General features: G+C 55.0%; 2 protein-coding genes across 7 annotated transcripts in view; one reads left to right on the forward strand and one right to left on the reverse strand.

Moving 5' to 3' along the window:
- The window catches only part of CCDC33 (coiled-coil domain containing 33), an 88,327-nt gene extending 75,355 nt beyond the window's left edge, over nucleotides 1-12,972 (forward strand). For 2 of the 6 annotated variants that reach the window (XM_077881866.1, XM_077881868.1), the window contains exons 12-20: nucleotides 8,242-8,410; nucleotides 8,660-8,748; nucleotides 8,931-9,062; nucleotides 9,158-9,248; nucleotides 10,149-10,315; nucleotides 10,679-10,780; nucleotides 11,349-11,435; nucleotides 11,774-11,887; nucleotides 12,763-12,972. In XM_077881866.1, coding sequence (XP_077737992.1) covers nucleotides 8,242-8,410; nucleotides 8,660-8,748; nucleotides 8,931-9,062; nucleotides 9,158-9,248; nucleotides 10,149-10,315; nucleotides 10,679-10,780; nucleotides 11,349-11,435; nucleotides 11,774-11,887; nucleotides 12,763-12,870 — 1,059 coding nt within the window. In that variant the 3' untranslated portion in view covers nucleotides 12,871-12,972. Of the gene's footprint in view, nucleotides 1-8,241; nucleotides 8,411-8,659; nucleotides 8,749-8,930; nucleotides 9,112-9,157; nucleotides 9,249-10,148; nucleotides 10,316-10,608; nucleotides 10,945-11,348; nucleotides 11,436-11,773; nucleotides 11,888-12,762 lie in introns of those variants that run through there. The other 4 variants (XM_077881867.1, XM_077881869.1, XM_077881870.1 and 1 more) reach the window with 4 other exon arrangements.
- A 1,568-nt stretch (nucleotides 12,973-14,540) lies between these two features.
- Nucleotides 14,541-26,317, reverse strand: CYP11A1 (cytochrome P450 family 11 subfamily A member 1). Its single transcript, XM_077881909.1, has 9 exons — nucleotides 25,971-26,317; nucleotides 22,234-22,389; nucleotides 20,674-20,873; nucleotides 19,687-19,890; nucleotides 18,901-19,058; nucleotides 16,240-16,406; nucleotides 15,962-16,040; nucleotides 15,356-15,553; nucleotides 14,541-14,924 (listed from the first exon to the last, which is right to left on the reverse strand). Exons 1-9 carry the CDS (start codon nucleotides 26,237-26,239, stop codon nucleotides 14,793-14,795), a joined length of 1,563 nt encoding a protein of 520 aa, XP_077738035.1. The 5' UTR covers nucleotides 26,240-26,317; the 3' UTR covers nucleotides 14,541-14,792.
- Nucleotides 26,318-26,923: the final 606 nt, after the last annotated feature.

Genomic DNA, 26,923 nt, shown 5'->3' on the forward strand with positions numbered 1-26,923 from the left:
CTCCCTCGGCCTGTGTGTCTCTCATGAATAAATAAATAAAATCTTTTTTCAAAAAATAATAAAATAAAAAAATAAATAAAAATAAAATAAAATAAAATAAAATAAAATAAAATAAAATACTTGGCAGGTGGTACAGGGACCGGAGCCAACGTTGTCCTCTGGGCTAGGGCCTGAGCTGACCCTCCGCACACCCACTCACCCTGCAGCCGCCCCCAGTTAGGGCTATTTTCCTGCTCCACATATGAGGACCCGGAGGCTCAGAGCTCAGCTGCCCCCCTCACGGAGTGGCAGAGGGGTTATCTGAATCTGGGGCTACCTGATGCTTCTCACCTCAACAGAGCCTGAGAGCCCAGAGTCCTGTGAGGGACCCCTGGGTGAGAGCGGCACAGAGGGCGCTCGGGGTCAGACACGGGAAGAGTCGGTGTCCCCAGAGAATGTGCTAGCCCAGAGGGGAGGCGGGGAGAGCGGGCACCCTACCCACCAGCTCCAGAGCAGCCCGGGAACTGGGGGAAGGAGAGGGCAGAGAGGCAGAACCACAGCGGGAATCTGGGACGCGGTGTCGTGATCTCAAGGCCGGGCTGTGACGCAGAGCGTGGCCCTGGGCCGAGAGCCTAGCCGGGCTGCGGGGACAGGTCAGGGCCTTGCTGCCGAGGTCGCTGCTCAGCTGCGGAGGTGGGTGAAGCTGAGAAGGGAGGCGCAGCGCTGGGCGGCCACTCCTCTGGGCCCCATGGGCAGAGGGCGCTGGCTGGGCCAGAGGCTCAGGGAGGCAGGCCAGGGTCCTCTCCACCCTCCCAGGGAGGCGGCACCACAGACGGCAGCAGGCCAGGGTGCCGGAGCGGCCTGTGGGAGGTCTCTAGGGCTGAGTTCCAAGGCGCAGAGTCCCAAAGGACCCGCTGCCCTCCCCCTAGCAGGGGCCATCTGGCTGAGGCGAGGACACCCCTTCGGGAGTCATGCTCTCCCCCGCCTCCTTTTCCCTTGCTCTGAGTCTCAGCTCTCTTCATTTGTCAGGAGGGGAGGATGTTAGAAAGAGAGGCTTGCTCACCCCCAAGACCGTGGAACTCGAGAACAGTAGGACCTTAGAAAGAGTGGGGCCTGGATGAGAGGAGGGGCGGCCCCCCCAACTCCCTGCATGCACACGTGCATACGTGCACACGCACACCCCCATGTGGACGATAAGAAGCCCAGGGGCAGTTGTGGGAACGGGGGTTCTCATGTTCAGCATGAGCGCGGGCATGAAGGAGGGCACGAGAGTGTGTGCAGGAGGGGAAGCGTGGCTCCCGTGCCTGAGAGAGGCCTCCATGCGAGCCCTCGGACTTGGCATCTGAGTTGCCACAGCGCTGGAAGGGGACTGGTCCACACCTGAGGAGATGGCTGGGACCAAGGCCAGCCAGGAGGATCTCAGCCCGCCACCCGCCCACACCCCGACTGCCGGGCCGGGGGCTCCAGCATCTGGCAGAGCTGTTCCCTGCTCGGGGCCGCTGTCCCCCTACCACTACCCTGGGGGCCCCGTCCTCGATCAGGGAGGCCCATGGCTCCCTGTGGAGCAGATGGGAGAACTCCTTCCACCTCCACCCCGAGGCAGTCTTGACCTCAGAGACAAAGGACAGAATGGGGCTTGGGGACATCAGATGGACACTGGCCACTCCCCCATCACTGCCACTCAACTTCTGTAGACCAGTTGAGCTCAAGTCAAGCCAGGACTCAGTCTTTCTTCTCTCTGGGTGAGGCCTCCACCCCTCCTCTATCAAGGAGGTACAAGGAGCGTAGCTTTTTTTTTTTTTTTTTTTTTTTAATTTATTTATGATAGTCACAGAGAAAGAAAGAGAGGCAGAGACATAGGCAGAGGGAGAAGCAGGCTCCATGCACCGGGAGCCCGACATGGGATTCGATCCCGGGTCTCCAGGATCGCACCCTGGGCCAAAGGGGGGCACCAAACCACTGCGCCACCCAGGGATCCCAAGGAGCGTAGCTTTTTGAGTAGAGGTGGATTCCAGGGCTAGAGCCACATTTGCAAGCCAGTTGACCTTGGACATGTCCCTGAAGCCATCAGAGTCTCACAGAGTCTCACAGGATCCTCTGAGGCATTGTGTAGGCCCCTAACAAGGATCAGTAGTCATGCTTCTCCTCCTCAGAGGGCCCTGCCAGGAGGCGGAGCAGAACCCTCCCTGCTCCACAGAAGTCTGGACAGGGCCTCACAGCAGGAGGAGGGGCCATGAGGGCCTGGGAGCATCCAAACTCAGGGCTGAGAAGAACCCATTACTGCTGAGAGCTGGGAGGGTCCCTGGAGGAGAACCACGGTATGGAGGCTTCATGTACATAAACAGACTTGAGCCAGGATTCATTTATTTTTTAATTCGTTAGATGTTTTTAGCTTTTTTATGTGAAGTACACACATTCAAACAAATGCACAGAACATAAGCATGTTCGCTGCAATGTTATATCATAAAGTGAACATGTGTGTGTAAGCCCCACGTGTCCCACAGGTCAAGAAGTGTAGCACCGCCAACACCCTAAAAACTTCCTCACACCCCCAGTCACTGCCCTGACTGCCCCACATAGATCTCACACCCTGACTTCTAACTCTAGTGCTTCAGATTGCCTGGTTTTTGTTTTGTTTTGTTTTTTAAATATTTTATTCATTTATTTGAGAAAGAGAGAGAATGTGTGCAGAAGCAGGGGGGGCAGGCAAAGGGAGAGGGAGAAGCAGACTCCCCGCTGAGCAGGGAGTCAAGGGTTGGGGGGTGCTGCTCCGTCCCAGGCCCCTGGGATCATGACTTGAGCTGAAGGCAGACACTTAACCAACTGAGCCACTCAGATGCCCCAAGTTTGCCTGGTTTTGAGCCAAATCTATACGGAATCATAGGGTAGGTACTTCATGCCCAGCTGCTTTTGCCTAAGATTTTTTTTTTAAGATTTTACTTACTTATTCATGAGAGACACAGAGAGAGAGAGAGGCAGAGACACAGGCAGAAGGAGAAGCCGGCTCCACGCATGGACCTGACGTGGGACTCAATCCCGGGTCTCCAGGACCAGGCCCTGGACTGAAGGAGGCGCCAAACCGCTGAGCCACCCTGGCTGCCCCTTTGGTTCCAGATTATGTGTGAGAGATTCCCCCCTTTGGTTCCATGTAGTTGACGCTCATTTATTTTTACTGCTGTCTATATTCCATTGTATGAGTAGAGTGTGTCTCTGTTCTAGTGTGATGGGCGTTTGTGTGATTTCCATTTGGGATTCATACAAGTGATGCTTCAAGGAATGTTCTCACATCTGCTTCTTGATGCATGGATGCACTCGTTTGTGTTGGGTACACACACAGAAGTAGGTGAGGATCGCCTACATTCAACCCGAATAGTATCCAGTAGGCAGGTGTTTCCCCAAAGCAATGGTGGCCCTTCAGGTCCCCCCAGCAGTGAATAAGTATTCCACCTGTTTCACACCCTCAACCACATTTGACACCATTGGGATCATTTTGTTCCGTTCTTGTCATTCTAATTGGTGTATCGTAGTATCTTCTTGTGGTTTTAAGTGACTAATGAGGGTGGGCACCAATTCACATGTTTATTGACTTATTCTATCAAGTGCCAGTTCAAATCTCTTGTCCATTATTCTCTTGGGTGGTCTATTTTTTCTTATTAATTTGCAAAAGTTATTTTTCCATCTGAATATGAGCCTATCATCGTCGTGGGTATTGCAAATATCTCCTACTGGTCTTGCCCATTCTTTTTTTTTTTTTTTTTAAATTTTGGGTTCAAGTTTTAGTTTATTTTCTTTTTCAAATTTTTATTTATTTATGATAGTCACAGAGAGAGAGAGAGGAGGCAGAGACACAGGCAGAGGGAGAAGCAGGCTCCATGCACCGGGAGCCCGATGTGGGATTCGATCCCGGGTATCCGGATTCGCGCCCTGGGCCAAAGGCAGGCGCCAAACCGCTGCGCCACCCAGGGATCCCTGGTCTTGCCCATTCACCATTAAATATATTTTTAAAAGGTTTTATTTATTCATGATAGACACAGAGACAGAGGCAGAGACACGGGCAGAGGGAGAAGCAGGCTCCATGCAGGGAACCTGACGTGGGACTCGATCCCGGGTCTCCAGGATCACGCCCTAGGCTGAAGGTGGCACTAAACCAGTGAGCCCTCTGGGCTGCTCGCATTAAATATTTTAATATTTTAAAGATATTAAAAGAAAATAATATCTTTTCATGAATAGAGGCTCTTAACTTAAATAGCCTAAACTTATTAATCCTTTCCACTCTGGTTTGTGCTTTTTTTTGTGTCCTGTTGCTCAAAACCTTTCCCTCCCATTAGTTCTTAATGATATTCTTGGACTTGTCTTTTAGAGGCCTTACTGTTTTACCTCTTACCCTTCGATCTCCACCTATCTGGAACTTAATGTTGTTTATGATATGTGAGAGCAGCCAAGTTTCCCTTTCCCTTATAGATATCAGATGGACGCAGCACCATTTACTACCATCGCAGTCCTTTCCCGCAGCCCCCAAATGCCACCCTTGTCATGAATTAAGGGTCCATATACATGTGGGTCTGTTTCAAGTCTCTCTATCCTGCCTCTTTGGCCTACTTATCAATCTTTGCACTGGTATAACTCTGTCTTAATTACTCTAGCTTTATCATAAGTCTTGATAGCCAATAAAGCAAGTCTTCCCAACTGTTCCTTTTCAACAATATTTTAGCTATACTTTCCCTTTTATTTCTCACACATTATAAAATCAGCTTGTCTATTCCTACACACACACACACACACACATACACACACACAAACAGTTATTATTTTTTATTGGGAGTGCATTGAATCCATAAATCAATTTTGGGAAGAACTAATTATTTAAATACTCCATCTTTTAACCCATGAAAATGGTATGACCCTCAGTATATTTAGATTTAAATTCTTTTTAATTAGATGAATAATATATGGATATATTCATTTTATTTTATTTTATTTTATTTTATTTTATTTTACTTTATTTTATTTTATTTTATTTTATTTTATTTATTTATTCATGAGAGACACACAGAAAGAGAGGCAGAGACCCCGGCAGAGGGAGAAGCAGGCTCCATGCAGGGAGCCCGACGTGGGACTCGATCCCAGGTCTCCAGGATCACGCCCCGGGATGAAGGTGGTGCTAAACTGCTGGGCCACTGGGGCTGCCCATGGATATGTTCTTATTAGAAATATAAAATTAGGGTAGCTCAGTGGTTTAGCGCCACCTTCAGCCCAGGGCCTGATCCTAGAGACCGGGGATGGAGTCCCACGTCAGGCTCCCTGCGTGGAGCCTGCTTCTCCCTCTGCCTGTGTCTCTACCTCTCTCCCTCTCTCTGTGTCTCTCATGAATAAATAAATAAAATCTTTAAAAAATAATAAATATAAAATTAGAGTGGAGTGCCTGGGTTGCTCAGTCAGCTAAGTGCCAGACTCTTGATTTCACCTCAGGTCATGATCTCAGGGTCATGAGATCAAACACTGCATCGTGCTCTGTGCTGGGGGCATAGAGCCTGCTTAAGATTCTCTCTCTCTCCCTCTTTCTCTGTCCCTCCATCCCACTCCCCTATGACTCACATGCTTTCTCTCTCTCTCTTTCTCAAAGAAAAAAAATATATATATATATAATATACAACTAGAAATGAAACAAGTATTCCTTTTTTTCTTTCTTTTTTTTTTTTTTGAAACAAGTATTCCTTTCCCTTCCTAAACACAACAGTAGCCACTGTTCTTATATATCTATGTGCACACACATACACACACACACACACACCAGTTTTGGATGGGATCATAGTAATTTGCCACGTGCTTTTTTGCTTTTTTATTTAACAATATTGTGTAGACATCTCTCTGTGTCAGAACAATTTATCTAGGTCACTCTTTGTAAGTACTGCCTGTAGCTAGAGACTGAGTGTGCCTGAGTAGAAATCTACAGACTGAACTCACTGAGCATCTTGGAACATGTTTTCTTGCATGTCTGTGTGTTCCTTTAGGAGATTTAATCCTATAAGCAAAGAAACCCATTTGGATACTGCTGTAATTATTCGGAGCATACATAATAAAAGTCTGAGGTAGGCTGAGGAACGAGAAGAGGGATGAATTTCCCTTTCCAAAATAACATTGCTTCTTCTTGACAGTCCTGGGCTGTCAGTCACGGGACTGCCAGAAATGGAAGATGTAGAGCACGGCAGAGGAGTGGGCGAGGGAGCCCAGCGTGAGGGCAGCAGGGATGAGGAGGAAGGGGCCTGACCTGGTGATTAAAGCAGCCACTGAACAGAAGTGGGGCGAGAAGAGAATAGGATGAGAAGCCAAGTCATACTTGTCCTGGGCAGGGTCCTATGCCGGTTGCCACACAGACTGACTCTGAGCTTTGAGATAACCCTGTGATTAGCCTGTAAGAGAAATCTGAAGTTCAGGAAGATGAAGGGACCTGTCTGGGCTCAGTGAGTCAGTGTCCACACTGGGCTTCTGACCAAAACCTGACCACAAAGCCCCTGTGTCTCTAAGCTGAGCCTCTTAGTGAACAATACTGGACCCAGATGGGCCGATCTAGAGGTGCCAAGGCCTGGAACTCAACTGGGGCAGGTGCTGGGGAGATGGGCCCCACACTGGCACCAGTTAGAGGGTATCTGGCCAGAAGGCTAGACAGTGGCAGGTGACAAGTGGTGTCTGAGGAGTCCCTGCTGTCTGGGAACCCTTCTCTAAGGAGCCAGTGGCCCACGGGCAGCAGGTTGGAGGCAGTAGCTGGGAGCCCGTCTACATCCCCGGTCAGCAGGGGGCCCAGGTAGGAGTTGGGAGCAGAGCTCCGCTTCCTGGAAACTTGTGCGCCTGGCGGGACCTAGGAGCCCCCACTCCCACATGCCAGGCCTCCGAAGCCTCAGGAATGCCACAGGCCACCAGGGCTTAGCAAACTGCCAGCCTCACTTCCCTCCACCCACCTCCTCTCCCTCTATCAACCTTCCTGGTCTCATATTTTGAGTCCCTCTTTCATATTTATATTTAAGAAACTCCCTTTTAAATTTTTTTTCTAAATAACAGTAGGGAATTTTTGTATTACAAAACAAAAGTCATTAATGTAATCCACTCATCTCCTACACATACATGAAGGTAGACGTTCATTTTTTCCCCTCGCCAAGATTATCCTGATCATCCTTTTTAGGAAGCTGCTTCTACCACTTATTTTTTTCTTAAAGATTGTTATTTCTTCATGAGAGAAACACAGAGAGAGGCAGAGACACAGGCAGAGGGGGAAGCAGGCTCGATGCAGGGAACCCGACGTGGGACTCGATTCCAGGACCCTGGGATCACGTCCTGAGCCGAAGGCAGATGCTCAATCACTGAGCCACCCGGGTGCCCCTGCTTCTACCACTTCTCAACATACTGTGCAGTTTCCCTGGATGGGGGCATGTGGCAGGATGGCACAGTGCTTAAGAGCACAGACTCAAGGGCCAGCAGGCCTGGGTTTCAGACCCTCTCTCTGCCACTCATTAGTTTTGCGACTGAGCGAGTTACACGCCTCTCCAGGCCTTGGTTTCCCCGTCAGTACAATGAGGATGATGACAGGCTAGATTTGAGGCTCAGTGTGGGGAACTAAGTGAGGGAGGGCCTCCCCCAGAATACACTGGGTGTCTGGTGAGCACCAGATACTAGGACTATCGTTATTCCTAACCAAAGACAGAGCCTGTCAGCCTGGCCTGACTTTATACACAAGATCTCATAGATGGATCCCAGCCTTGACCTCAAGTCTTTATCGGAGTCTCCTGGGCCTACCCAATGTCTCTTCCTGCCCCCTGGGATGGCCGGGGGCTGGGGCCAGGGCTCAGCCACAAGTAGCACTCAGTGGGTTCTCAGTGACATGAGTAAGGAGGACAGGGATTAGAAAAGGGGAGAAGGAGAAGGCAGAGAAATGGTTTGGAGTTAGCCAGACTCTGGAACCCAGCCTCAGGGCCTTTCAAGATTTGTCACTTGTTTGAGTTCCTTCACCAGGTGTGCGAGCCCCAGGTCCCCTCCTTGTTGGCATCACGGGAAGAGCCACAGCCCCTGGGAGAGACCACCAGGGTGACTCCTCTCCCGTGGCCAGGAGGGGGGAGACCATGTCATAACCACCCACCTAAGGAGTTGCTAAGACTCAAGGGCACAGCTTGGAGTTCAGTCTGTTCGTTGGCCCGCTGACTTGCAAGTGTGGATGTGGGGTGGGGATCCCAGGGGGGCTGGGGACCCGCTTCTGAGCTCTGGGACCCACAGGAGTTGAACAACTACCGGCGGGCCATGCAGAAGATGGCAGAGGACATCCTGTCCCTGCGGAAACAGACCAGCATGCTGGAGGCCGAGAACCGCATGCTGAGGAGCCAGCTGACCCAAGAGGAGGGGGAAGAGGAGCAGGACAACAGCAACGCCCAGAAGCTGGATGAGGGTACACGGGCCACGGAGGGCATCCGGGGGCCGGCCTGAGCCCAGGCTCTGGATGGCGGGCCAGGGTGGGGGGAGCCTTTCCCAGGCGTGCCTGCCCCTGGACACCAGCAGGGGCCCACACCCTCTCAGGAACGGGAACGGAGACTCCAGTCCTCTGTCTCAAGCCCCGGGACTGAGAGACCCCTGCCCCCACCCAGCTGTGCTGAGCTGGAGATGCCTCTTCCCTGAGCCAGCTCCCCTCCCCCACCAGTGTCCATGAAGCAGAAATTGGTGCTGAGTGAGCTGGACATGAAGAAATTGAGGGACAAAGTGCAGTATTTGCAGAATGAGCTGATTCGAGTGAGCCGGGGCTGGGGGAGCTGAGGGGAGGGGAGCTGGGGGGTATTCAGCCAAGAGTCTGGGAGCAGATGGGAGAGAGGCATGGAGGGATGGGCTCACCGTAGTGGAAGGCTCAGCGGAGGGCCCCAGGGTGACCCGAGGCACCCCTTCTTTCCCCATCCCCCTCCTTCCCCCACCATCAGAAGAATGATCGAGAGAAGGAGCTGCTCCTCCTGCACCAGGCTCAGCAGCCACAGGCCACGCTGCTGAAACGGTACCAGGACAAGCTGCAGAAGATGAAGGCGCTGGAGGAGACCGTGCGGCACCAGGAGAAGGCAGGGGTCACAGGGGACAGCCCGCCGGGCGCCAGCCTCGGAGCGCAAGGTGGGGAGACCCCCGGCCAGCCCAGCCTCTGTGCTCTGCCCTCCAGGTGATCGAGAGGATGGAGCGGGTGCTGGAGGACAAGCTGCGGGATTGGAGGGAGCCCCTGCTAAACAGGCCTCAGGGAAAGCCTCCCATGGGTGCGTCTGCTCCCCGGCCTTTGTCCCACCCCTGGGGGCCCCGGCTACCCGCAGCAACGTCTCCGAGGGCAGAACTGGGGCAAAGGATGCTACCTCCCTATGGATGCAGGCAGGGAGGGGCTCTCAAGGGTCCCCTGGGCTCCCTTCTGCCAAGGAGCCCCTCAGGATGCATCGGGACCGTGTGTGAGCCAGGCTGGAAAGAGAGCGGGTCCTGCTCAGACCCCAGAGGAGACGCCCCCTGTTCTGGAGCAAGCAGTCAGGGGCTGCCCGAGAGGAGGGGCGGCCTAACCCTTCCCGGTACCTCCTCGTCTCCCCAAGTTCTCAGGGAGTCTGCTTCTACAGAACAAACAGTACTGGCCTTGATGTTAAGCAAAGCCACCTAGAACTGGCCAACTGGGTGGCTCAGACGAGCTGGGGAGAAGCGGGGGGGCCCAGGCAGGGAGCCCCCGAGCCTCCCGTGCAGCCTCACCGGGAAGCCCTGTGTGCCCAGCCCGCGTCAGCCTTCAGTGCATGGGGTGTTGGCGGGGGGCGCTTCGGGAGGCCTTCGGGAAGCAGCGCAAGCCGGGGCTGCCTTCCAGGCACCCCAGCGTCATCCCAGAGCGGGGCCGAGGGGGGCCGAGGGGGGCCGAGGGCTCAGAGCGTGGGCAGGCCAGGGGCGGGAAGGAAGGAAAGAGAGCGGCAAAGAGCTACAATAGACCCAGGGCCAACGGGGAGCACTGGGGGCGGGTTCTAAGGAGCCTAGAATGATGCCTGAGGCCTGTGGCCCCGGTTCCGTGGGCGGCAGGGAGCCACGGAAGACTTGGGAGCAGAGGAGGAGCAGAATGGAGCACAACCGGGGCGGAGCAGCCCGGGGGCGTGCGGACGGGAAAGCCCATCTCAGAGCCTGTGGCCCGTCCGCAGCCTTCCCCGTGCTCCCAGCCTCCGGCCTTCCGCTGGGGACCGCAGGAGAGCCCCTGCCTGCCGACCTGTACTCAGCCTTGCTGGCAGAGAACTCCCGGCTGCGGGCAGAGCTGGAGAAGAACCGCCACCAGCCGGCCCCCATCATCCTGCAGCAGCAGGCCCTGCCGGTAAGAGCCACCAGCACCCACTCGGCCCGGGCCGCCCCAACAGATGGTGGGTGCTTAGCGGTCGCACCCAGCACAATCCGAGTAGAAGACCACGAGCAGGCGCTGGGCTTCCGGGGTCTCCAGCGCACCCCCAGCCCTCGGGCCTGCTCTTTTCTCCCGGGGGGAGCACACGTGGGCCTGCAGCCTCCACATTTGCCCTTGGCTAGCAGCCTGGGAGAAAGCAGGTCCCTCGTGGCCCCTGACCTTTGATCCCTATTGCCACCTGGCTGGCATGCACTTGGACTCGGCGCCAGCCTCTCTGAGCTCTGTCCTGGAGCATTTCCTGGGATGGTACAGCCTTGGAGAGCCTTTTCCCCATCCCAGGAGGACCCCGGGGAGTTGGGAACAGGAGGAGACCTGGCAGAGAGACTGCAAGAGACAGATGGCCCAGGCCACTCCAAGGGCACAGAGACCTTGCCCGCACAGGTGGGTGTCCCAGCCCCAGAAGTGCCCGAGCCCCGCTCCATCTCCAAGGCTGCTGCCGGCACCCCTGCTTTATGCAAACCCAAAGACAAGACACTGGAATTACAGAAGAGGGGTGGGCAGGGAGCCCAGGAGAGCTCTTCTGTTCATCCCGGGACTTGCAGGAGGTGAGTTCTGTTAGAAAGCACACCTGATGCATGGACATCCAGGTAAAGTGCGGGGACAGGGGAGCCCTTGCTTCCATAGTCTTCACTTTACAAAAAAGACACCCTCCTCCAAGATTCCTTGCTGGGCGCTCTCGGGGGCTGCTTAGTGCCGTTTATGTTTTAGAAAGTGACTTGCAGAAACTCCGCATAAGCGAAGTCCCTGGGGGAGGACAGGGGTGACAAAAGCACCTGCCATCTCAGGTCAGCTTCGGGAAGAGGGTTCGGCGCTGGGCCTGAGGCTCTGCACTGGGGAGCTGGGAACTCAGACCTGGCTGGCGTCTCCCTCAGTGGCTCGCGGCCCCCCGAGCCCCCACGGCTGCGGACCCCGCGGGAGCCGGGTGGGTGAGTCTCCGCTCCGCCCGCAGGATCTCCTTGCCAGCACTTCGGACAAGTTCAGCCTTCTGGCCAAGCTAGAACGAGCTCAGAGCCGGATCCTGTCCCTGGAGAGCCAGGTAGGTGAGCCAGGCAGGGGCCAGTCAGGCTGGGCACACTCGCCACTCAGCCCTTGACCTTTAGGCTCCCAAGTACGGCCAGGGTTGTGACTCCGTGTGTGACCAGGGTCAGGGCTCAGTGTATTGTTGGAACTCAGAGAAGGTCTGTCCGTGTCTGGATCAGGCTGCCCCTCCCCACCCACCCCTGCCACACCTGATGTCTCTGGAAGGCAGCAGGCCCCCGGTGGCCAGGGCTTTGCTTTCTACCTGGAGAGGAGGCTCAGGCTCTGGTTGTCCTGGCTCGAGGGATGGGCCCTGCTGCCCAGCGGTTCCCCATTTGTCCCTCTCCGTGTCTGCAGTTAGAGGACTCGGCTCGACGCTGGGGACGAGAGAAGCAGGACTTGGCCACACGGCTGCAGGAGCAGGAGTACGGCTTGGGGCACCCCTCAAACTCCATCATCACTGACCTGCCCGTGAGTGATCCCTCTGGGCAAGCTCCGTGGGGTGCATGCAGTGGGGCTGGCAGCTGCCACCCCGACCCTGAGTCACTACTAGGCCTCGAGAAGCACTGTCAGGGGAACCTGCAGTCAGAACACCTGCGCCCAGTTTCTGCTCCGTTACCGTCAGAAGCCCTGGCCTGGTCTGCACGCCCCACTTGCCTGAGGGGAAGAGAAAGCCCCCCTGACGCTACCCCCTTCCCACGGGTGGTGGTGAGAATCAAGGGGACATGGCCGTGGATGAAGGGTTGTCCACACAGGCATTTCTGGAATGCTCTGGCCCTGGCTGTACTTTAGCACTGGATTTGCTCATGAGCAGAGTAGCTGTGGCCCCCACCCAACCCCAGAGCCCCAGTGTTCTCCCGTGAGCACTGCGACTTGGCACCTGCAATGCTGCACACCTGCCGGGGATGGGAACACGTTGCCAGAGAGGAATGCTGCTGGCCCCCTACACGCAAATAGAGCTCTTCACGACCCCCTCAAGCTCAGCTCCAAGTCCCCAAGCCTCCCAGAGCAACACCCCTGCTAGCTCCTGCTCTTGATCATCAGGGTTCTGCTCATTCCCAGACTTCCGAGAAGGGCTGAAGAGGATGGGGGGATGAGGGTGGGGACCAACAGGGAAAGCAGGGCTAGCTACCTTTGCAAACTCGCTTGCTAAGACCTGGGGGCTCATAGAGAACTGGGTGGGCCCGCCATGGTTAGACAGGTTTGGAACCCTTTGTGAAGGCATGGCCCACTGGTTTGGATCCTCTGAGGCCTGGCCTGCCAGGCAAGATGCTCTCTGATGGGTACCCCTCCCCCGGGGGGAGGGGCAGAGGTGCACTCACTTTGCTTTGCTTTACATACCACAGAACTCCCTGGCCCACACCAAGGACCACAGACGACCCTTGAAGCTGGACCCCTTGATGCCCAGCTCAGACGCTAAGCTCAACAAGCCTTCAAACTCCCAGAACACCTGAGTCTTGGCTGATCTGAGTAGCTGGAGCAGGCCTCCCTCCCTGTGCACTGGAGAGTCTCGTTCCACCCCCCAAATGACAGTATTAAATGGTGTAGGCCAGTGAGCCTTCGCCTCTTTCCTGGAGTAGGGCAGCCTAGGGAGCCCGGCTTCCTCCGTCCAGGTCCCACTCTGAGCCCGGACCCTCTGCTACGGCCCTATAGCCGCTTGCCTATCCCAGAAGCTACTATCTTGGGAGAGCCAAAGGCCCTGGAGGATCGAGGAGGGTGGGAAGAGAAGAGGCCTCCCAAAGTAGGAGCCCTTCCAGACCTCCAGAGGAAATGAGACCACCAGAGGCCAGCTCCACTGGGAAATGTGAGGGAGGCTACGACTTTCCACTTGCCCCCAAACATCTCATATCTGAAATCCCTTCTTTCAAGTTTGATTTATCTGTTTCCTGGGAAGGGGAAGACTTAAAGCCTGCCTGTGGCAATCAATTACGGGTTAGTGTGAAATACCCTCATTAACCTGGGCTAGGCTGAGCTGGCAATGTTGAATCCAAATACAGCCGGGGCAGGAAAGCAGATGGGGCCAGGGGAAGGAGCCCTCCCCTGAGAGTCAGGAGCCCTGGATGCTACAAGCATGCCGTGTGGCCTTGAGTGACTCAAGCAACCTCTCTGGGCTTCCATTTCCCCATCTATCCCGTGCAGAGCTTGCCTTCTTTGATGGTAAGGGCCTTTCCAGCCCTAACATTTCTGCATCATAGACAACTAGGGCCCAGAGAAGAGAGAGGAAGCAGGAAGGAGAGAGAAAGCCAATGAGAAAGAGGATCGCATGGCAGGGAAAACAGAAAGGCTCCAAGAGTGGACTCCGAGACCGCAGATGCTGGTAGAAGAGACCCAGGCAGCAGGGCCGCTCTACTGAGTGGGATTAGCGCCCCTGCCTGCCTGCAGGACTTAGACGTGGCTAACAGAGGGCCAGGCGGGTTCAGGCACCTGATCAGGCCAGGAGTGGTGCGGCTTGGGAGGGGTTAAGAGGACCGATGTTAGGGCCAGTGTCAGACAGTCCAAATAATACACCCAAGACTTGGCCAAGTCTTCTTGCCTACTGCCCACAGTGTGGACAAGTGGGCACATCTCCCTAGAACAGGAAGCCGGGGCCTGGGGAAGCCCCGAAAAGGTCAGGTGAGGTGAGGAAAGCATGCTTCTCCTCCAGGTCAGCCACCTCACACCAGCCCCTCACCCACAGGCTGTGGCCCTGGCCACACCCCAAAACTCTAGCTGGACCTTGGCAGGAAGTCCTCATGAGCCCGCGGGGAGCTCCCACCCAAGGTTCCGCCGATCAGAGCCCAGCAAGAGCCTCAGTCCTGCTAGGTGGCCCTGCCCCGAAGCCAGCATGAGCCCACCCCTCTCAGGCCACCCTGTTCCCTCCTCAGCAGCCAGAGCCTTGGTACCTCTGCCTACTGCTCTAGTAGCTCCCGGCACGGTGGCAGTAGCCCACCACCTGCCGCGCCTCGCCCCCACCCCAGGCAGCAGGGAGGTTGATCCTGCGGGCTCCCAGCTGCTGTAGGTGGGGGGGTCCCAACAGAAAGGGCCCCGAGGCTCAGCCGTTCCTGCTCAGATCCCACTGTTGACCTGTCAGGGAGCATCTCCACAGGAGGGCGGATACCTTGGGGTCCAATAGAAATGAAAACACTTCTCGTAGTTCAGCCATTTATTGCCTTCCTGGGGGCGGGGAGGGAAAAGGTGGCGCGAAAGGGGGCTGTCCCCGCTGAGCTGCAGCCGCTGCCCCCTGAACACCAGCTCTGTCTCCTGAGAGCTGGTCCAAAGGGAGCAGCGGAGGGGCACCGAGGACCAGGGAGCAGACACCCCCCAGCTCCACCCCCTCAGGACTTCCTCCGGCAGCCCTGCTGGCCTGAAGGGGGGAGAGGCAGTGTCCACCCTCTCATCACACCTGGGGTGGGTCCTGGTTAAACGGCCTGAAGGTGAGGAAGATGGGCTTGTCGGGCATCAGGATGAGGTTGAACGTGGTGCCCACATCCCTGAGTTGCTGCATTTCAACTCTGAAGTTCTCCAGAATCTGAGAAAGAGGGGAGAGATGGGGAGGGGCTGTCCCCACAGGGCCAGGCCCATTCACCTGTGGGTGTCGCCCATGTGGGGTGACTCAGGGAGCTCTAAGGGGTCACCTGCCCACTCCTGTTTACCAGGTGTAGTGCCTGAAAACGCACCACTAGTGCTTTGTTTCCTTGGTCCACCTTAGCTCCTACAAAACCCTAGCCCACCCCACACCCATCCTGTCACCACTTCCAGGAGGCAGATGGCCAGAGAACACCCGTGGGCAGTAAGCAGATTAGCCCAAAATTGTGGGGGGAGGTGGAGGGCAGGTCACAGGAGGCAGGTGTCCCCAGCCCTGCACTCCCTGGGCTCCGGGCAGAAACGGGAACAGGAGGCTCAGGGCCTCCTTTAGGGCCACGGCCAGGCCGGGTGCCCGACGTCCAGGGCAGGACTCACGTGGATGAGGAAGAGGGTCATCTCGAGCTCAGCGATGCGCCGGCCCACGCACTGCCGCACGCCCCAGCCAAAGCCCAGGTTCCGGAAGTGGATGAGCTCCTTGTCCTTCCCCAGCCAGCGGGTTGGGTCAAACTTGCTCGGGTTGAGGAAGAAGGTGGGGTCCTGGCCCATGGCATAGGTGGACACCTGCACCAACGTCTGAGCACAGGGTGGCAGAGGCCTGAGTACAGGCGTCACCTTCTCGCAGCTGGGGCGTACATACCCCGGCTCCCCGCTCCCACCCCTAGCCAGGCTGTCCTGCTCCCCGACTGCCTGACCTTGACAAAGGCCCCAGGCATCCCTGAGCCTTGCCCAGCAAGTGGGCAGGACCAAAGACTCAAGGCCAGGATGCCCTGGGGACTGTCCCAGAGGGGCTGCCCTCCTAACGCAGGGCTCCGGCACCACTGCAGACCCCGTCCCCCCTTATGCCCGGTCCCCAACCCTTTGTCCACACGTGCACTGCTGCCACCAGGGACTAGGAGGGGACGGAACCCCACCGGCCCATCTGCCCCCACCTGGCCTCCCCCATACGACTGGCAGAGCCAGAAGCACCCCGGCTGCACCTACCTTGGCGGGAATCATGTAATTTCGAAGAACCAAGTCATTTTCAAGGTATCTCTGCAGGGTCACGGAGATGGGGTGGAGTCTGCCAAAGGAAGGCATTAGGGAGCTGATGGCCTGAGGCCGGCACGGGGCCCCAGCTACTGCACCCACCCCACAACCTGGAGACAGGACCGCCCCCTTAGTTCCCCCCTCCCCGCGCCCAGCGGCCTCCGCAGACTTCTCGCCTCTGCCCTGCCCGGGGCCTGGGAGGTGAGGCGGGCAGGCGTGGCCGGTGGGCTTGCCTCAGTGTCTCCTTGATGCTGGCTTTGAGGAGCGGGACCAGCTGCAGCATCGTGCTCACGTTTCCCTGGGCCTGGCGCCGCGCGGCCAGGACCTCCTCCCGCAGCACCTCCTGCACCTCCAGGCTGCGTGCCATCTCGTAGAGGTGCCACTGCAGTGTCATGGACGTCTGGCAGGAGTGTGGGGGTGCAGAAGGCAAGGGGGACTGTCACTCCTGAGACATCCAAACCCACGCTAAATTCTCATTTCCAAGAATCTCTGCCCATCTTCATCCCTGTATCCAGAGACCACCATCCGCAAAAGCAAAATACAGTTCTAAAGGCGAAGGCCCCAGAAGCCTTCCCCACCCACCGCAGGACAGTCTAGGGCAACACTTGTCCCAGTCCTCGTCCTTGATGTCACCAGAGCCCACCTGTTTCCCCAACCAGTAGTCACTCAGTCACCCTTCTTCCAGAGGACTCCCGGAGAGCTTTGGAGCTAGATCCTACTGTGACGATCGTACTCCCAAATGACTGCCATTCTACCCCTCGCATAATAGACCTTCCCCCAACCTCAGCATCTGCCTGGGGGAGCATAAAATAAAGTGAGACCCAAAGATCCTAAAACCAGAACAACCAGACCTGTTTTCCCTCAGCGTCGCAATTAGCCTGTGGTAGATCCTAAGATGAACCAACTCATCTCTGTATTAGCCGGAGGTGGTGACCATTAGCCCTACATGGAGGTAGGAGTGACCCTCATCAAACCCCACAGCCCCAGATTCTTTGGTGGTGGGACCCCCAGGCTGGAGCCAGCCTCCCTCCTAGGGCTGGGACATGTTATCTTACCAAGGATTATATTTCTGTCCAAGAGGTTTGGACACTCTCCTACCTCCCCGCAGGAGCACTCAGGAAAAAAATGCCATGTAGTCACTTTTCTGCTTAAAACCCTTATGTGGCTCCAGACGCAGCTTGTGAAGCCCAGAGATCTTCCTCATGCCGTTTCCTCTTTCTAGAACTCTCCTCCCCGAACCCAGGAAGCAACGATGTTTTCTTTCTTTAAGGCTCGGAGAAAACGTGTATTTGTCTTATTACCCCCAAGGCCTGACACAGAGTGGGAGGGTCAGGAGATACTTGTTTTATAAGGTCGTCAAATAAGTTACTAGCGGTGTGACCTCGACTAAGTTACTTACCCTCTCTGTGCCCCAGGTGCCTCAACTAAAAATGAGGGATCATAGTAACATACCTCCCAGCGTCGTTTGTGGGTACTAAATGAGCTAATACATACGAGAAGCTCAGGCCCCTGCCTGCCATATAGGACAGGGTTAATACATTAACAATAAGGACAGCTGCTTTGGTGCAGGAAAGCGATTTTGGAGGTGCCTTCTACATAACTGACAATGTTTAAAATATGCTCAGAGGCGCATCTGCAGCCTGTCCCATAGACCAACACCCCTCTGTTAGAGCACAATAGAAAGACGGTACCTAGGAAAGAAAGTCATTAACATGGGAGCTTGGGCACCTGCTCCTCCCTCCTCCTGGCAACAGCCCTCAAGACACAGGTTGAACAATAGGTCCCGTATGGCGCACTCTCCCTATCCTAGGCCACGTTCTCTCTCCCCGCTTCTCAGCGCCGCCAGTCCCCCAGCACATGCCTGGTCGTCCGCCCTACAACACGGTGTGGTGGTCCTCTGTGCACGTGCTCCTCCTCATCATGGGATGATCATCATCATCATCCTCATCACAGCCCCACCAAGCTCACAAGTTGCAGTCCTGAACCCTAGTAGCTCACACAGCAACTGTATCGGGAGATAGGGCCCTTACCAAGCCAAGAAAGGTAAAATGAGGTCCTCGCGTTTAGGGCAGGCCCTAATCTAATAGGACTGGCATGCTTGTAAGACAAGAGTAGGACACAGACGTGCACAGAGACCTTGCGGCGAAGACACAGGGAAAAGACAGCCATCCGCAAGCCACGGAGAGGCCGCAACCAACCCAGCACACTAATATGCCCTTCCTCTCTGAGCCATCTGGGGCATTTGAGGTCCATCATACTCATCTTTATAGTCTCAGTGCCTGAATTCCAACTAATAATAAACACTAAATAATTAACTCTCACTATCACAGCAGCATGAGAAAGTTCAAGATATTGGGAAAAGGGAGGAGCACAGGCCAGAGACATTTTGACATTCTAGAAGTTTCTGGGGTACTGCACTGCCTGTGAAGAGGACCTGAGGGAGACATCACAGAGCATGTCTTCAGGTGTCGAGGCGGGTGTCGAGGGGGACTGAGGTCTGGAAGGGGGAGCACTGGAGGCAGCAACGAGACCCCAGGGCAAGTTCCACTGGCTCCTCGCTCTTCTGAGGGCCAGCCCGCCTTCCTGAGCGAGTGCGCTGTGTCCTCCGCCTGTGACTGGAGGCCTTCTCCCTTGTAGACACCAGGCACAAGCCGGCCATCTACACACCTAGTCACTCCGTTTTCAACGGCAAAGAAGAAAGGGTGGGTCAGCCTCAAGGCAAGCTCCATGGATGACGAATGTGATCTGTCCTTCTAGAAGATCCGTATTTAAGAAATGCAGCCAGGAAAGGGAGACCCACCCCCACGTAGATAGGGCTTCACGCTACAAGGTGGCCTGGTGAGTAAGGGGCACAGGGCGCAGGAGGCGACAGGACGCGCCGAGGGCCATCTTACCGTGTCCACACCCCCCGCCAGCATCTCTGTGATATTGGCCTTGACGTCCTCGAAAAGCAGCTTGTTACTTTTTAGGAGGCGGTGCAGGATGCCCGGGTAATTGTCGACGTCTCGCTTCTGCCTCAGTTCCCAGTAGAAGTTCTGGGTGTAGATCTCGGCTGTGCAGGGGGGAAGGGAGTGAGCTCTCTGCAGGCGGGAGGGAAGGTGCGAGGCGGCGCCTAGAAAGCTGGGCCGCTTTACTGAGCACACACTCTCTGCTAAGCCCTTCGAAGCCACCTAATTCCTGACCCCAGCTCTAGGGGGTAAGTGACGTCATTCCCATCTCACAGATAAGGAACCAGAAGTCCTAGAGGGTAGTGACTTGCCTAAGGTCATGGCGGCATCAGGGGCAGAGTGGACCTGACTCCCGGTCTGGCATCAGCACCACACCCCAATCCTCTTTCTCCACCCTGCCTTACCATCTCTCCCACCAAAATCCTAATCCGTCAGCACACCCAGCCGAGTCTGATGCATGGTCCTTGACCCTCCGGGGATCCTGGTCTACTTTGGGAGAACAGGCTGAATGCCTCTGATCCTCTTTCTCCGGAAAAATCTAACCACCTCCAACAGTCAGCCTCTAGCCCACCGCGGCCAGTGGTTCCAGGGCCTCCCCGCCTCCCCTCCCTGCCCACCAGAGCGCAGAGCCTTCTCTCTCTCCCCCCAGCCCCAGGCCTGGGTTTCCCACCCTCTGAGGTGGACAGGGCTCTCCTGGCCCCCAGACTTGGCTACCCAGGATGTAGCTGTCACCTTTGTTGAAAATCACATCCCATGCAGCCACATGGTCCCTCCAGGTCTTGGTCTTGAACAGACGGAACAGGTCTGGGGGGAAGGTGAGCATGGGGACACTGGTGTGAAACATCTGGTAGACAGCATCGATGAACCGCTGGGCCTCCGGGTCCACTCTCTCCTCCAGCATCCCCAGGCGCTCCCCGAACATGACATTGGTGATGGCTGCAGAGGGACGCAGAAGAGGCGCTTCCAACCTGGCCATCGGAGGGCCTCAGCCCCCAGGAACCTCACCGCCACCCCGGCTAACACAGAGGATCTCCTGCACCCAACCTGAGTCCCCAAGGGCTGCGATTGCAGGGCTGAGCAACCTGTCCCCTGGCAACACTCAGGTCCTTCAGACAGGAGAGCGGAAGACCCTGCAGAGGGTGGTGGGAGCAGAGTCTCGGGCAAAGCTGGGAACCAGACCAGGAGGCGTGAAACTGCTTCACCCCCCACCGCTCTCTCAGCATCCGGAGCAGCCTCTGCGCTTTCATCTTGGGCAGAGAGGTAGATTGCTCATCTATAATTGACCGAATTGGCTAACGATTTCCTGAAACAGGTCAGATGGCGACTAGGGCACACAAATCCCCGGAAACTGGCCATCTAAGACCCACTGTGGCTGGACCTGTGGTTGTGACTACAACCACCCCAACTGTTTCCTGGAATTTGCATCCCAGATCTCCAGCAGCGATCAGGAAACCCCCATCTTTCCACGAGGCCCACGCTGCCTGGCCTCCTCCCCCATCTGTAAAACTCCTACATATCCTCAAATACCCCATTTAGATGAACCACCCAACCCTCCTTTTCCCTCCCAGACCTCGAAGGTCAATGCCCCGGGACAGAAAGAGGTAGAGGATGTGTCTGGCAGCTCATCCCGATGCTTCTTCAGGGTCTGGGCTGAGTCTCCAGGCAGGAGGCTGGTTCTCCCCCCCACAGGACCACTGCCAGGTAGATAAAGCCCCTTACACTCAAAGGCGAAGCGAAACAGATCATCACTGATGTCTCCTGAGAACTTTCCGGAGCCCTGCTGCTTGATGCGCCTGTGCAGGACTTTGACAAAGTCCTGAGACACTGGGTCCAGCAGGGGAATGAAGTTCTTTATGGCCTCTGGAGCCATCACCTCCTGGTTCAAAGCCAGCCGGTCTTTCTTCCACGCTCCTGACTTCCTGAGAAAACACAAGCCCTCAGGCCCTGATGGTCACAAGCCTTGCATGCCTGGCAAACACCGAGAGGGGCTGACTCGGCTGCGCCACAGCTCAGAGCCGGGTACTCACTCCCACCCCCAGCACCCTGGGCCTCCCATCTCCCAGCCTCTGCCTGGCCTGGGGGAGGAGACAGGAAGAAAGAAGGTGAGAGAGGGAACAAAACCCCCACCCCTCCTCCACACCCCCAGTCTCCCCTCCTCCGCACCCCCAACATGTCCCACTGCTGACGTTGGTGGGGGATCTCAGGTGCCCTGAGCTGGGTCAGTGGTAAGTCTCCGCTTATGGCCCATACTCCAAAGTAGATCCATGCAAAGCTCTCTTTGTGGTTTTAGGGTTTGCTTGTTTGTAAGGATGTTATCACAAACTCACCAGGCAGCATGGAAACTGGGAGCTCGACAGTAACTTCCATGTGCCCACCCAGTCCTCCCACCACTGCCTCCCTGGCCAAGGGGACTCCCTGGCTTGCTTTTATATCTAGTTTTATCCGATCTGTATCTATTCCAAGACATACTTATAAAAACCGTATCTTTGTTTTCAACTCCTTAAAAAGGCTGCCATGGTTTGCTTTTTCCACTCGATTTTATATTTCTAAGTATCATCTGGATCGTTGTGGCTCACTGAGTCCGTTCACCGTGACTGGTGTGTGCCACCGCTCACTCAGCCTCACTCCCGTCGGGCATTTAGCTGGTTTCCCGGGCTTTGCCGTCATGAGCAGCCCTGCTGCAAACCTTCCAGCTCGTGTCCCCCCGGGACTCCATTCTTTGGAGTCTATCCCTGGACACAGAACTGCTGTCTCGTACGTATGTGAACGTCCAACTGCAGGAAGGAATGACCATCCATTTTCTGAAGTGGTGGCACCAGCTTTCACTCCCCTAGCAAGCTACGAGAGCTCTCATCTCTCTGTATCCTCAGCAACACTTGACCTGCCCATTTTAAACTTGTGATGACCAATTTGGTAGAAAATGGTATCCGTTACACTTAAATGCAGGAACTTGTCTGTGCTTCTCACTGTTCCTGTAGACGCACGGTGGCAGGGCCCTGCCCTACTGGTCACTATACCCCAGAGCCTGGCACATAGTAGGTCCTCAATAAGATGGGACTTAATGCATGAACCAATCAATGAGAACTTTCCTAGGTCTTTATTTACTCAGTAGGATCTTTGCCCTGAGCGCTTCCCTGAGGCTGACAGAGTAATTCACGGTCAGCTGTTTTATGGAGACAGGAAGACCCCAGGGATTTGCCCAGCAGCCCCAGCCAGAAAGAGCAGGGCAGGCACGGCCCTCATCTCCCTCCAGCCCCCGGGAGGTGGCCCAGGACTCACTTCAACAGGACGCCAACAGGTCTCTGGTGATACTGGTGATAGGCCACCCAGGGCGGGATGCAAAATCGTTCTGGAGTGGGACCCTCAAACTTAAACAGAAGGGCCACATCTTCCGGGTCGATGATATAAACCGACTCCACGCTGCCCAGCTTCTCCCTGGAGGAACAGAGGAGAGGAGCTACGGTGGATTCCAGGGAAGCCAAGGTGACCCTGGGCAATCAGGATGGGGCTCATAGCCTAGAGCACAGATCAAACAGTCCTGGGAGCAGATCCCCCTTCCGCAACCCCCTCGCTGTGTGGCCTGAGGAAAGGCGTTCACTCACTCTGAGTCCCAGTTTCCTTTTTTTACTAAATGGAAATACAGTCCCTGTCTCACAGGGTTGCTGAAGGGCAAGATGCTAACGCCTATGGATGTGACTCCTGCTAAGGCATTCTACAGTGACAGCTTTATGCTCATGTCACAGTAGCTGCTGCTGTACCATGGCATGCCCCCAGGCTAGCTCCACCTTACCCAGGGTCTACCTTGGCCATCGAATCCGTGCTCCCACGCTCTTCCTCCTGCATGTCCACATCCTCAGCACCCTCCCCCCATCGCACCCCCTGCAGAGCCCAGGAACAGCACGGTCATGTCACCATTGGAGTGACTCGGTGTGGCTTGCTAGGTAGGCAGTCCATACACCTGGCCAGCCAGTCTCTTCTAGACTCTAGGGTTGAAACTCTGGGAGTAGGGATCCCTGGGTGGCGCAGTGGTTTGGCGCCTGCCTTTGGCCCAGGGCGCGATCCTGGAGACCCGGGATTGAATCCCACATTGGGCTCCCGGTGCATGGAGCCTGCTTCTCCCTCTGCCTGTGTCTCTGCCTCTCTCTCTCTCTCTCTCTCTCTCTCTGTGACTATCATAAATAAATAAAAATTAAAAAAAAAAAGAGAAAAAAAGAAAAAGAAACTCTGGGAGTGACCACCCTGCCTCTCCTTGGATGTCAACAAAGCACTTTGTCTATATTCAAACAAAACCACGGTTAAACATCAGGCCTCAAGCATAGATATATGTCACAAAGCACTTTGTGGGTGGTCTCATATTAAAATATGACAGTCAGGAAGTAGTAGAAAAGTCCAAATCTTATATACATCTGCCTTTTGCATAAGAAAGTTAATTCAAGGGCCGCCGCCTTCAGCCCAGGGCCTGTTCCTGGGGTCCCAGGATCAGTCCCACATCGGGCTCCCTGCATGGAGCCTGCTTCTCTCTCTGCCTGTCTCTGCCTCTCTCTCCCTCTCTCTGTGCGTCTCTCATGAATAAATAAATAAAATCTTTAAAAAAAAAGAAAGTTAATTCAAGACACACTATAGGGCAAAATACAAAAATATATAGGTATAAGCCAAGTTCTCTCTCTTTCCCCTTCCTCAAAGTGAGGAAGGAGGGAGGAAGGGAGAGGATGAGGGGAGAGGGAGAGAGTGCTCTTTAACCACGAACCCATTAAGCCCCAGCCTACCTTCCCAAGTCTCCTTGGGCTTCGTCCATGGCCTCCCAGAAAATCCCCTCAGTGTTTTTCCAGCTACCAAGTGTCCTCACACCACTAGCTCCATCCCCCCACCCCAGCTCAGCAAAATCCTTGAACTGCTATTATTATTATCAATTCCAACTCTGGGAATCTAGCCCAAGGCAGTGATCTGATGCGGGACAATGATGCCTCTAGGCATCGCATCTAATAGTGAAAAATCCCAGAGAGAGCTGGATGTCCACTCTAAAGAACTGGCTTCAATAATGTGGCTTATCCATACTACAGGCTACCATGCTGCCTTTTAAAATCATATTAAAGAAAAAACAGTCATATTAAAGAGAGAAAAGGGAAGCCATCCAGGTGTTGTTGCGGGACCCCACCAAACAGCATACGTAATATGTTCACATTCATAATGCTACATAAATATTATCAACACTGAGATGTATCTGCTCGCAATTTCCATTTGAGCTTGTCGGCATTTTCTGAGTTGTTTATTCACATGTATTCAGAAGTTTATCACTTCTGGGCCATACGTTAGAATGGAACGACGATACCAAACTAGGAATCGGACGATTGGGGTTCCCTGGCTTTGTCCTGATGAGCTGTGAGACCTGGGCAAGACCCTTCACCTCCCCGGCCTCAGTTTCTCCAACTGTAAAATGTGAGTAGTAACATCGCGCTTAAGGATGCGTCAAGAGGCTCAGAAAACAGAAAGGGGCTTGATAAAAGGAGTTCCTACCCGAGGGAGAGGAAGCAGGGAAAGAGGAGGAAGGGAGGAAGCAGGAATAACAAACAATCTCCCTGAAGAGAGGAGTAACCTTCTCCCAAAGCTGGCACCCAGCCTGCGGGGCTCCCTGCCTCCAAGCAGCTGCGCAGAAGGCCCTTTGGACTTCAGAAAGGCTCGTGGGAGAGGGAGGCAGGAGCCCTGACGAATGAGCAGCTGGACCCTACCCAAACCCCCTGCCCTCCGGCCCCAGCCCCACCAGCGAGCCAGCCAACATATCCTATCAATGCCCTTTCCCCACCTTGACCCTTTCACTTAAAGTAAAAAGCACTGTCGCCCCTGGGGTCCCCTCCCCACCCCCAACTGGCACCTCCACCACCTCCCATCTCCCTTGAGTATCAGAACCCCGTCAGAACAGAACCCAGGTGTGGCTTGAAGGCTACGCACCAGAGAAACTGCCGAGCCAGAGCGAGCGAGGCCTCCGGTCAAGGGCAGCCCTCAAACCCACCTCCAGGGTTGGGGGGAGGAGGAGCACATTCAGAGGCTGAAAGACCAAAGGCCTGTCCTCCTGGCAGAAACCAAGGCAGAGGCTTGGAGAGGGGCTCTAGCCAGGCCAAGTGGAGGGCACAAAGTGGGCTGCTCCCGAGCTAGCCAAGGCTGAGGGCTGAGGCCAGCATCCCAGCAGGACAGGGATATAGCTGGGTGACCAGGCAAGGACGCTCATCCCTCAGAGCTCGGGTTCCTCCCACAGGGGGGATGATAGCCTTACCTGCCAAGGCATCTGGAGGATATTGGATGGAGGGAGGCAGTTAACAGGGCTTGTTCTCTTACCGCCATCACCCCCGTAAAGTTTCACAGGGTGTAGGACCTGAGCAGCCTAGAGGCCTCAGGCTGGGGACTGAACCCACTGTCTGGGAAGCCTTGTCCCTTCTGCCACTGTCCTCAGGCATGGAAGAAATAAAGTCAGAAAAGGTAAGAGCAGGGGTGCCTGGGGGGCTCAGTCGGTTAAGTGTCTCACTCTTGATTTCAGCTCAGGTCATGATCTCAGGGTGGCAAGATCGAGCCCCGCATTGGGCTCCAAGCTGGGCGTGGAGCCTGCTTAAGATTCTCTCTCTCTCTCTCCCTCTACCCCTCCTCCCCTCTAAAAAAAAAAAAAATAGGGGATCCCTGGGTGGCTCAGAGGTTTAGCGCCTGCCTTCAGCCCAAAGAGTGATCCTGGAGTCCCGGGATCGAGTCCTGCATCGGGCTCCCTGCATGGAGCTTGCTTCTCCCTCTGCCTGTGTCTCTGCCTCTCTCTCATTCTCTCTGTGTGTGTCTCATGAATAAATAAATAAAATCTTAAAAAAAAGAAAATATGATTTAAGAATAATTTAAATATTATACATGTTTAAAAAATAATTTAAAAAATAGACAAGAGCCTAGAATGGAGGACAGAACTTTTGGGGAAAGGGAGTCCAGAAGGGCTTCTCAGGCCCCTCTACCCCGCTATCCCACCAGCCCCACACTGCCAGGCTTACCTGTAAATGGGGCCATACTTCTGGAAATTCTGGACTTGGTGATAGTGGATTTTCTGTGAGCCCATTTCCCTCCAGAAATTGTACAGGTTTAGCCAGCCATTGTTTCCTGGGGTGGGGATCTCACTGAAGGGGCGAGGAATCTGAGTGGAGATACTGGCTCCATCCCCGGTGGGCACCCTGGGATGCCCCGGACCCTCCCACACGGTGCTCAAGAAGGGCTGGCAGCCTTTGACCAGGACTGAGCGAAGAGGAAGCCCCTTGGCCAGCATGCCGTCCCCACGATCGCTACCTTCCCTACTCGCACTGCAGCAGGCCTGCCAGGGTGACTCCGGCCCTGAGCCCCTGCAGTCCAGCTTATAAGCACCAGCTCAAGGCTAAGCGAGCTGACAAAGCAGACAACCTCCCTCCTTCTCCTATTGGCTCCAGCCCACACACAGCCCTTCCCAGACTTGGGGTACCGAGGCTCAGTGTGAGATTTCTGCAGACAGAGAGGCTTCCCGAAGCACAAGGAGGCTCCCCTGTCTCTGCCCTCACTATCAGCCCCAGCAGGCCCCTGCAATGGCACAACTTTGTGCCGTTCCTCTGCCAGGGCCTCCTGCTCCTCCCTGCAGTGGGACCCAGGCCCTGGCAGACATCCCTCAGGATGTGTGGACAACCTGGGGCCCAGGTTGGAAGTGAGAGCCACCCTGCAGCTTTTGGGCAGCACTTATTTATGATAGATAAATAGAGAGATGATAGACTGATACATAGATTCATAGCCAGGTACATACATAGATACACAGATACAAAGTAGAGACAGAGATGATTAAAACCTGTTTTTGTATAGTTCTCCAATTTTTAAAGTTCTACTTTTTCTGCTTGGAATAAAAAACTTTGTATTTTCTGAAAATGTCATAATTGACAAGTATTGTTATCATTTTTTTTAAGATTTTATTTATTTATTCACGAGAGAC

The sequence above is a fragment of the Canis aureus genome, chromosome 32 (assembly GCF_053574225.1).
Source record: "Canis aureus isolate CA01 chromosome 32, VMU_Caureus_v.1.0, whole genome shotgun sequence".
Classification (NCBI taxonomy): Eukaryota; Metazoa; Chordata; class Mammalia; order Carnivora; family Canidae; genus Canis; species Canis aureus.

What these genes read in the sequence shown, in the direction of transcription:
- CYP11A1 (XM_077881909.1), bottom strand. Translation starts at nt 26,239, where the DNA reads ATGCTGGCCAAGGGGCTTCCTCTTCGCTCAGTCCTGGTCAAAGGCTGC. An exon ending in AAGTATGGCCCCATTTACAG is followed by an intron (nt 22,390 to 25,970) that starts GTAAGCCTGGCA and finishes CTGTTCCTCCAG; the next exon opens with GGAGAAGCTGGGCAGCGTGG. An exon ending in AGCATCAAGGAGACACTGAG is followed by an intron (nt 16,041 to 16,239) that starts GCAAGCCCACCG and finishes TTCCTTTGGCAG; the next exon opens with ACTCCACCCCATCTCCGTGA.